Source organism: Aulonocara sp. 'chitande type north' Nkhata Bay, linkage group LG9 (assembly GCF_057382095.1).
Source record: "Aulonocara sp. 'chitande type north' Nkhata Bay isolate Kocher_YH1m ecotype deep benthic linkage group LG9, A_spYH_male_GT1.1, whole genome shotgun sequence".
Taxonomy (NCBI): Eukaryota; Metazoa; Chordata; class Actinopteri; order Cichliformes; family Cichlidae; genus Aulonocara; species Aulonocara sp. 'chitande type north' Nkhata Bay.
In genome coordinates, this window is record NC_141352.1 from 31613919 (window position 1) to 31624504 (window position 10586).

Below are 10586 nucleotides of genomic sequence, written 5' to 3' on the forward strand. Positions count from 1 at the left end.
ACTGTGTTTAACCTAGAACTGTAGTATTCAAACGCTTACCAGGATGGCCTCAAGAACAGCAACTGTGTCCTGGCTCTCAAACTTCTTGTTATTTGTGAACCAGTGAATGAGCTGCATAACCAGTGGTTCAAACAGCTGTCTGGTTACCTAGCAAAGAAATCCAGAAAGAAAAAAGTCAGGGTCTAAACAAGGCAGTGAGCAAGTGTGCTTAATGTTTAGTTCTGTTTCTTCAATTTTTTTTATTTATTTCTATCACAGCAATTTATAAAGTAGCTTGGATGAGATGTTCTATGTTGCCTGTACAGATCATCCACCACGTCATCTCCATATAGCTGTAAATATGTTGTTCAGCATGATTTATTTATTTAAATGGACAAATCTCAGTTGGTGGCACTCAGCAGGACAGAGCTGGTGTTTGCTACACCTGCCTGTTTAAAGGCGCATGCATTTCTCATTAAACACACACCAAAAATCTTTCTTTGCTCTCATAAAGAATTTGTAATCTTTTAGAAATTCTCTGATTTCTTTAGAGGATTTATTAGCCAACATCTCAATTACCATTAAGACAGTTTGATGGGGAAAAAATACCATACCATAAATGTATATAGCACTTTAAAAAAACGACACATGGCCGACCAAAGTGCTGTAGAGCATAAATATAACAAATACAATAAGAATAATAAATACAATAAATAAATAACAATAAAACAACAGTGTCAGTTACCCACTGAGTCAAAGGATAGGGAATAAAAATGAGTTTTTAATCTGGATTTAAAAACCAGCACTGATGTAGATTGCTTAACGTGAAGAGGAAGATCATTGCAAAGCTTCAGGGCCACAATAGAGAACGCTCGGTCTCATCTAAGTTTCAGCCGTAATTTAGGGACTGCTCAGCTGACTGGAATGAGCGAGGGGGGACATAGGGCTTCAGCAGATCAGACAATTATACAGGTGCCAGACCATTTAAGGATTTAAAAACCAGTAAAAGGATTTTAAAATAGGAAGCCAGTGTAAGGCGGCCAGAACCAGAGTAATATGGTCAAATTTTCTTTTACCATTTAAAAACATGCCGCAGCATTCTGCACTAGTTGCAGTGCCCTGGCCAACCCCCATTAAAAGGGAGTTGCAGTAATCCAACGTGAGGTTATAAAAGCATGGATGACAGTTTCCAAGTTGCGTCTGGAAAGAAAAGACTTAACCTTTGACAGACATCTGAGGTAATAGAATCAAGATTTCACCACCCCATTTATGTGGCCATCAAAACTAACAGCAGTGTCGACTGTTACCCCAAGATTAGTAACCAAACTTTTCAGGTGAGGGGTACCAGAGGAAAAATTGCTTCTGTTTTACGTTATTAAAATTTTTAAAAATTTAGAGTCATCCATGACTTAACAATCGCTAAGACAATCAAGCGATTGAAAGGTAGATAAAGCTGGCAATCGTCAGCATATAGATGAAATGAAATACCTGATCAACATCGCAAGCCAGACGTAGTAGGACAGGAAACAGTCGTTTGTGTAGCTTGTACATAGGTGGCAATGTATTCTCTCCTTCAGCCATCTGGGCACTCTTCCCAACCATGTAGACCACCATGCTGTGGAGCAGCTCACAAGCTGCTACCTACATCAAAGACAGGGAGTAATTCTGAGCAAAGTGGATGTTGATAAGTGTGACTCACAGAATTTTCTTTTTTTAAACTCCAAGTGATGGTAAATAGACTGGCAACATAGTGCTTTTCTACTCTGAGCCCTCAAAGCATTTTATACAACTAATTCATTCACCCAATCACACCCATTCACACAAGCACGTTTTCTAAGTTGTTAAGTGCTTACAATCTAACATTCATACACATTCCCACTCCGATGGATGTATCGGAGAGCAACATGGGTGTAGTATCTTGCCATGTTCAAAAACGACTGTTAGAGGACTTACTTTAGTTTGTCTGTCACTTGTGGAAAGAGCCAGCTCACTGATCCGAGGCAAAAATGGGTCGAGGAAGATGACCGGCTTCATGTCCTTGAATGGCACTGCAAAGCTGAGTCTTTTCTCAGTATCCCAAGACACAAATTTCTTCATCATTTCTTCTGAGGAGACCACTAAATGCCAGAGCAGAGGCTTATGGTAACAGAAATACATCACAATAACAAATCGATGTAAAATAGAGTAGAATATTTAAAAAAAAAAAACTTTAAAAAGGGTTGGTTTTAGAGATCCTTACCAGTTACAAGGTTTCTATTTAACTTTCCTCCCAAGTGACCGAGTAGCTTCACTACCCTCAGCCTCACCTTGACAAGAGGAGCATCTTCCTACAAACAAAGGTTAATATTAAGTTTTTGGACTCGTTGCTAAATAAAAAGTAGTTCAATGTTATTGATCGTGACTGTTGTGTTTTGCATTTGTACAAAAAATGGAAACACCCAATAACACTGAATTGTGCATTAATCTGGCTGTGTAGTGACTACAACTGATATGGTGGTTGACACATAAATAAAAACAGAAACGTCTTAATTAGGAGTTTTTGTTATAACAATGAGACTTCTCCTTTATTATGAGTATTGCATGAGCAAGTTGCTTCTAATCAATTACCATAGAAAGCTGGTCGGATTTCTTCAGAAGCCTGCTCATCACCCTGCTGTATCCTCTGTCACTTTTTGAAGACAAAGACGATATCACCTCCCAGTTGCTCTCATCTTTGTCTAAAGTAAACAACAACAGATTTACACTTTTTGTTTATGATATGTCCAACTGACCAGCTGTGATTTAGCTCAGCTATCATCCTTCTTACTGTCAGTGGAGGAGGTTTTCAGGTATCCGTCCAGAATAGGAAGGACACTGGTGTAGCAGGGCTGCATCGTCTTCAGAGGAATGTGTGAGGACCAGTCCTCAAGAGCATCTAAGGCTGCGTTGGCCAAAGGAATGTGGCTCAGGCCTAATTTCAGAGCAGTCTAGACCCATTTACAAGTACACACAGACGTATAAGTCTTCAGAATCAGGTAGCACAAATGGTAAAAATTACAATTAATGAAAAGAAAAATTAAACCAGAGCTTTCCCACTTTGGTTGTTTATCCTCTTAGCCCTATCTGGGAAATATAGAAAACTTACTCACACCATTAAACAAGGTGCAAAGGCAAACTGGCTTTTATTAATTCATTTATTTTCATTTTCTTAATAAAAAAGTGGCTCTAAAAGCAGTTTAGAGCCAAAAAAAAGCCAAGCTATTCAATAATTTAGCCATTATTGTTAGCTAGCTAGGCTAACTGTTTAGCTTTTATTATTACATTTATTAATTCAGCATATATTCAATTGTTGACACTAATAACTACTATTTAATAAACATATTCAAAATATTTATCTAAAATTTTCCGATATTTTATAGTAAATAACCATTTTTAGCAACCAATTTACCTGATACATTTTAGCTAACGTTTGCCTGACAGCTAGCTTGCTAAGTACTTTGCTTGTAGTTGCACATACTTGGGCACCTGCTGTTAAATGTCACTGGGTTGAGATTTATACTCAACTGGTTATTTGTTTGTTTTGTAATTAAGCTAGTTCTGAATATTCCTACAGCCTCTCAACTATCACTGCAGCGGAACATTAGTGTACATTAGCGTTTTTGCACAGAAATATATCATTAGAAATATATCATGGAGCAAAAAAAAAGAAAAAAAAAAAAAAAAGAATCCCACCTCAAGAGCAGGACAATAGGCCTTGATGTCCAGAGCTACAATGTTGTGGTGCAATGAGAGGACAAAAGTCAAGCAGGATGCCAGGAGCTCATCTTTGTACTGCTTCATTCTGACACACACCTAGCCAGAAAAAAATGTCACATAAATACATAAAAACATACACTTTAAATTCCACAGTACAGCTCTATTTCACTTTATAGTAGCAGAAAGCATGTTTACAACATTCCTGCAAAAGCGCTGTAATGAGAAGCTACCTCTTTTCCAAACTTGGAGAAGAGTGCAAAACAAGCAGTTTTCACCGAGTCACTCTGGGGGGATGTCGAGTTTCTCAGTCCAACTCCCTGTTCAAAGGCAGATATGTATTATATTATGTATTTAATGGAAACACGATGAACAAGCCTCACCGGCTACATAGAATCTTAATGATAAACAAATTTATTCGACTTATAAGACATGATGAAACAACTTGATATTCTTGCTTCATGAGCAGCTGGCAAAATTCATTTTTCAAATATCCCAAAAATAAAAAACCTACCTGGTAGTACTTTATTCTCTTGGCAATTTTCATGGTGACAGAAAGCAGCTTGTAAAAGCCACTGACAAGAGGATTTCTTATGGAGTGGAGGATGAGCTCATGACTTAGGGGATACATCCAAGAGTGAAAATACTCCATGTGTTTATTCAGCAACAACTCACTGTGGAAGCAGGGGAAAAAAAGTTTTCACTCCAGTTGTGAAACAAAATATGGGTGGCTGTTTCTTATATTATAATGTGATGTAAACCAGTGTCCAAGGTGGAAGACAGTGGAAACTGGGGCATAAAAAAATGCATAGATCAGCTGTACTTGGCCAAATTCACACTAGTGGGAAAAGCACATATAAAAAGAATCCCACACAGTTCCGCTCCCATGTGGAAAAAGTGGAAAGTTCTGTCTCAGTTACCTGCAGAAGTCCACCAGATTGATAAAGGCGGTGAAGTCTTTGACCTTATTGGGGAGCAGGTGAGCAGTGGGGTCGGACGAGGGCAGGATGTGGGCTGCATCATCTAGAGCCTGGTCAACACAGAGATAAGTGGCAGGTGATGAAGGTCAACCAGCAGAAACGCTTTTGAAAAACTAAATGTGCTCTGTTTAAACTGATGCTAATAAAAATACCCTGTGCATCTGTCAACTCCCATATATGGGTCAATGAAGAAAAATACATAAAAACGTAACATTAGCGTGAGACCCTACCTCCTCTCCTGTTGTTACTTTTTGCACTGACAAGTCCAGTTTTTCCACGATACGCAGAATCGACTTCACCAACTCGTCATACAGGAGACGGCTCAAAGACCCGAGAGCTGCATTCTGACTTTCAAACGCTCCATCCAAAAAACCTGAATCCTGCAGAGGACGGCACAAGTGAGGAAGTGAATGAAATGCGCTGCTTTCCAAATGGCTTTTCATTTATGACATTTTCCAGCCACAAAGCATGTTTTTAACCATTGAGAGCACATAGAACATATGTCAGGATCAACTACACCTGAATATTAAAAACAGTGAACACATGAGGCCTTCAAAGGACGTCTGCATAATTTTAGCTACTGACTTTAAAGACTCCTTGCAGTTTAACAGCAGAACATAGACTTTTCTATAGATATGTAAATGCTGTTTCAAGATTACACAGCTAAATAATATGTAATGTGTAATATGCATTTTAACAGGCAAGTAAGAACATAAATGTACCTTCAACCGATCGCAGTCTAAAAGGTTTTTATACAGAGAAAGGTAGTCGTGACTAGCTGGAACTTTCCACTTCCCAGTGCGAACTTGGGAAGACTCAGAGGAACTGCTCGATGTGTCCTGCAAGATGATGGAGAAATGTACTTTATTAGAACAATAAGGAAATAATTCCACACCAAAAAAGCCTTCAACTTATTACAAACTGTACACATTTGTGTAAAAAGAAAAGTCTGACCTCAGAAAGAGTGAGGGGTTTTGAGCAGACGCGGATCAAGCCTTGGTGAACTGAAAAAGAGGCAAAGATAAGTGTCCTGTCCTCCAGTGAAGCATTTAAACAGCCATGAATAAATAACAGACGTTAATAAAGGGTTAAGGGTGTTTGAAGCAGGTCCAGTGTGCTCATGATCCACTCACCCACAGAGCTAATGAAACTCCATAGAACGGGTCCTTTAGAAGCGATGGCCACAAGCACCTTAAGGATGGACCTGGTGCAAGCAATCTGCATTCTCTCGCTGTACTGAGGAAAGCTGTCGATCTGCACCACAAGGAGGCGCTCTAGCAGTGGTGTATATACCTCTGGAATCTGGGGTCATTGAAACAAACAGGAGATTACAGTCCAACGTTATTTGCTGTTATTTAACTTAACGTCAAAGTAAACTGCAACAGAATATATACCTTGTCCAGGTGAATAAGAACACTGGCTATCGAGTCCAGAAAGCTGGGCAGCTGGTAGAAGCTGTCATCCTCCCCGTCGGACTCTGTCAGGTACATCTGCTTACAGCGCTGAATCAGCTCGGTGTACATCAAGTCTACGTCCTGGGGGCAAACCTTCTTGCATGGCTATAAAAAAAACAAAGAAACAAAAAAGAAACACTCATTTCGAGCCACATTGTGTTGGACTCCATCAGAGTAGCTTTGCATGATTCACAGTTCAAAATAATCCATATCTATCTCACACTGGGCCTCGGTGCACACAAGTCCGTTTTAAGCATACCCTACAACCGGGAACAACTGACTATTTGAAAGCAATGTACAGATCTGTTTTAGTTTACAACAATTCATTCATATGGACAGACTTTATCTACTTGTTACTCAAATGATTTGCATTTACTACAGCTATCACAGGAGACAGACGTACCGCTGCAAAGAATCCATATCCTCGTATGGCAATCGACAGCTCTTTGTATGTCGAGTCCATGGTCTTAATGATGCTGCAGAACTTCTGCATGAAGAACTTCAGCTTGGTTTTATGCTCCTCGATATTGTCAGCCACCAACAATGCAACCTGACAAATAATCACAAAAAGCATCAAAATATTTAGACTCTTAACCTCAGCGTGCATGTGCAGAGACATGCCACTGATTTTATTTAGCGTGTATCCAAGGTTAGTCCGGCTGTGCCTTTGCAGCTATGACTTGAAGTGTTTCACCTGTTTGAGGAAGGCCTCAAGTGCATAGTAACTCGTCTTCTTCATTTCCCCATTGATGTGTCCACAGAGTTTGGACATGACTTCAAATAAAGGTTTGTAGTGGTCCATGAGGCAGCTGCTGAATTGGGAAGCATGTCTGGCGAGCAACCTGAGGCCGGCTGTTAAAGAAACAGATCAACGAAAGATTACTTTTTAAAAGTTTTATCATTAGTTTGCCAAGAAATCACAAGACTTACCAAACGTGACTGCATATCGAGTCATGTCCATCTGTATAAAAAAAGATAAAGTTTATAGAAACATAACAAAAATGTTAAATATTGATGAAAATGCACTCTCTGAATTACCTGGGGACTGATTGACTTTAAGGTGTACTGAAAGATTTCCTTGGATGTTGCTGGGTCTGCAAATCAGGAACAATTACAAGTAATAAATAGTTCTTATGAATCTAAGCTGAAACAGGTGAGCACTCACCTTCTTCCATGGTTTTAGTGAAGTTGACCATTAGGGCAGTGATTCCTCTCAGACATCCAGCAACCACTAAAAGCTTGGGTTCCTTTGTTGAAGAGGTCATCTGCAAAAAACAAAGATGAAACCAGCTGGTGCTGTCATGCTCATCAGACAGTCTTTTTTTGTTTTCTTTTAGCCTTTAGTTAATCACAACTTTTCCATCATTCTTCTGTATGAATGCTCCGTACCTGATCTTTCAGTTCTCCTAGGTAAGCCCTGTAGAGTTTGTCTGAGCTGTTGACCATCTCACTGGGATGAACTTCTGCAAGAACTCCCAGCAACTCATAGACTTTTCCAAGGACTATAAAAAAGGTAACAAATAATAATCATAAATGAATAAATTAATCGAAACCCTTTTCATCTTTTTTACTTCCTTTTTTTTTATTAAAGTGGCACTCGCCTGAATCTGGCAGTCTGCTCTTCTCACACAGCTCGCTGTAATATTTGTCAAATATTTTTGTGATTCTAAAGTTTGCAGCAACACTGGAAGCCTTTGTAGTTTGGAGAACCTAATGAGACACATTAACAAGGATGATCTTTAAGAAGAACAAAAGTAAAAGTCCAGTTTTAAATCTTTTAAATTCTAAAGTCCATTAAAGAACAAACATTGCAAGATCACAGGAATTTAAAAATCTGTTTTTAATGGATCTCTTCCTCAGGTCTGAGGGCAGTTCCTGGAGTCTAACTAGAAACCAACCTTAATAAGGAGCTCCAGCACTGGGGTCCTGCATTTGGCTCCTTTGTCTTTTGTGTACACGATGATGCATGTGTCCTTAAAAGGCACAGAATTACCAAAACATTTACACATATAAAAGCAAATCTGTACTAGTAACAGTGCTGATGTAGTTATACCTGTCCTCTCACCGGTCACAGCCCTGTCTTTACCATGTAACACACAATAAAGACATGTAAAAAAAATAAATAAATAATGGAAAAGAATACTTACTCTTATGTCAGTGGCGTAAGTCTTTTCCCAACCTTTGAGCGTTGGTGAGACTTTGTCCAAGAACTTCTCCAAAAAAAACAGGATTTCAATCCGAGTGTCCCGCAGCTGGAAAACAGATATATCAGCCAACAGGAGAACTTAACACTTACTTACATAGTTGTTTACTATAGTTCGAGAAACCCACCTCATCCAAAGCCAGGGACTTCTTGAGGAAGGTAAGCAACCCATAGTCTTCCGAGAACAATAAAGATGTCTGCAGTGCTGGATGCCATAAAAAAGATAAAAAAAGACGGATTAAGAAATCTTAGTACTTTTTTCATCTGTGCAATTTTAAATGTTCTGCTACAGACCAACAGAGCAGGTACTGGGACAAACATGGTTGTTAAACTTTGGTAGGATGCTGACAGATGACCAGGGTTTAACATTGCGCTTGTTTTCTAGTAATATTAGCGATCTGTGTTGTGTACTGTTGGAACAAAAGAGTTAAAGCCCCCCCTGAGGAATAAAGAGCAATGGAGGGAATCTGTGGTTGCATCGACATCCTGCAGACTTCTGATCTGTGCTGCAAAACTACTGATTTTTTGTGCTTTTATAACATTTAAAACCGTTATTACTATTATTTATTCAACAATAAATATTTGCATTTAAGCTGTAATGCACCTTGAAACTTTCCTTATCATCAAAGAATCACGTGTGTTCTTCTTTGTTGTGTTTCGACTGAACGTTACCTCCCACCAGTTTTGGCGGAAGAGCTTGCATCAAATTGATTGATTAAAAAAAGTTATCGATGTTACTAATGAATATTGTCTGCACGACGAACACATCAGTACCATCTAAAAAAAAACCAAAACCCTTATCTTTCAATAGATTTGACGATGATCTGCAACAGAAGCCCCAGAAAGATAAAATTGCCGTATTGTTAAGGGAGGTTGGGACGGACAGTAAAGCGAGCGTTTAATGGAGTTTTTGTCTTACCGAGTTCATTCTCGGTTGCTGTTACCATGCACTCCTGTACCAGATCACCGATAATATCGTGAGATTTTAAAGCTGCCGCTCTAGTGTCTTCGTCCGAAAGTGATTCGTGAAGTTTCAGAAGCAGCCCTTGGATTCCTCCTGCAGCGCTGCTGTGGGAAGACATAGCTGGAGTGATGGCTTAAGCTAGCATTAGCAAAATAGATGTGGATTTATCTGGTAAGCCCGCAAACAGAGAACACGTGTTCTTCTAACTAGCTAAACACTGAACATTTCAGACTGTCAGCACACAGCCATTCAGTCCCAAATCCTTCGCATCAGGAAGAATCACAATAGCATGTAAGCTGCGTGTGTTTCAAAATAAAGGCCCCGAAAATAAAAATGGTACACAGGGTGACCGAGTGTATATTTAATGCCTATAAAGTGACAGGGGTAATATTACACTGTAAACAGACGTTACTATTTCGAGAAGAATTTCACTGTAGTTTCATTTATCTACTTGTGAAATTTTAATTTTGTAAGATTTATTTTGAAGGTCTCTACCGGATCAAACACTACAAATATTTGCATATTAGAAAAGCGACAAAAGTATAAATCTATTCTTTTTTCTATTTTTATTTTCTATTTATATCTACCTTGGAATTAATGCGTTTAATCGTTACTTAGGGTTTACTTTGAGGTGATTACCGGAAACGTACCGATATTATTGTGTCTGCTTTAACGCTACGTCATACGCGAAACACTGACCTCTAGTGGTCACAATATGCTTTACATAATTAACTAGTAAAGAATTTATCTTGAAATACTTTTTTTAAACATTTTTTAATGCTGTTCTGTTTGCTTTGGACTAGACAGAAAACAGAGACATACATTTCAGGAAAATTAACTTATATTCTTAACTTATTAACCTATATTCTTATATCCACAGACCTCAGTCAAACATTCGCATGACTGCTGCAGTTTGACTGAGGAAGAATAAAGTAGTCGTGGTAAGCCAAGCACATGACCACTTTAAGATGACAAAGCAACAAAGTGATATATACCAGTTTTTAAATTGGGTTGATAGGCCACGTAGGCGTGTTTTCTCCTCAATAGTTTCAAGTTCAAGGTTCTTTATTTGTCACATGCATAGTTATACAAGTATAACACACAGTGAAATGTAGCCTGACACGCTCCTCGACATGTGCAAAAATGGGGGGGGGGGGGGGGGGGGGTGTAGAGGAAGAACATTATATATATACAGACATATAGTGTATATACACTGGGTGAATGTGCAGTAGTAGCAGCAGCAGTTTCGTAGGTTTACTGTCTAAGGACAGCGC

General features: G+C 38.9%; 1 protein-coding gene across 3 annotated transcripts in view; it reads right to left on the reverse strand.

Annotated features, from left to right (window-relative positions):
- prkdc (protein kinase, DNA-activated, catalytic subunit) overlaps positions 1-9572 on the reverse strand; it is a 31397-nt gene extending 21825 nt beyond the window's left edge. The window contains exons 1-26 of one of the 3 annotated variants that reach the window (XM_086306966.1): positions 9268-9571; positions 8477-8553; positions 8293-8397; positions 8044-8118; positions 7747-7855; positions 7535-7647; positions 7311-7410; positions 7184-7239; positions 7076-7106; positions 6840-6997; positions 6549-6695; positions 6086-6250; positions 5825-5993; positions 5646-5695; positions 5414-5530; positions 4922-5071; positions 4632-4741; positions 4226-4385; positions 3945-4031; positions 3691-3810; positions 2786-2945; positions 2587-2696; positions 2219-2306; positions 1933-2096; positions 1468-1620; positions 40-147 (exon numbers count right to left, since the gene is read on the reverse strand). In XM_086306966.1, coding sequence (XP_086163092.1) covers positions 40-147; positions 1468-1620; positions 1933-2096; positions 2219-2306; positions 2587-2696; positions 2786-2945; positions 3691-3810; positions 3945-4031; positions 4226-4385; positions 4632-4741; positions 4922-5071; positions 5414-5530; positions 5646-5695; positions 5825-5993; positions 6086-6250; positions 6549-6695; positions 6840-6997; positions 7076-7106; positions 7184-7239; positions 7311-7410; positions 7535-7647; positions 7747-7855; positions 8044-8118; positions 8293-8397; positions 8477-8553; positions 9268-9430 — 3045 coding nt within the window. In that variant the 5' untranslated portion in view covers positions 9431-9571. Of the gene's footprint in view, positions 1-39; positions 148-1467; positions 1621-1932; positions 2097-2218; positions 2307-2586; positions 2697-2785; positions 2946-3406; positions 3570-3690; positions 3811-3944; positions 4032-4225; positions 4386-4631; positions 4742-4921; positions 5072-5413; positions 5531-5645; positions 5696-5824; positions 5994-6085; positions 6251-6548; positions 6696-6839; positions 6998-7075; positions 7107-7183; positions 7240-7310; positions 7411-7534; positions 7648-7746; positions 7856-8043; positions 8398-8476; positions 8554-9267 lie in introns of those variants that run through there. The other 2 variants (XM_086306965.1, XM_086306964.1) reach the window with 2 other exon arrangements.
- Between the last annotated feature and the right edge of the window lie 1014 nt (positions 9573-10586).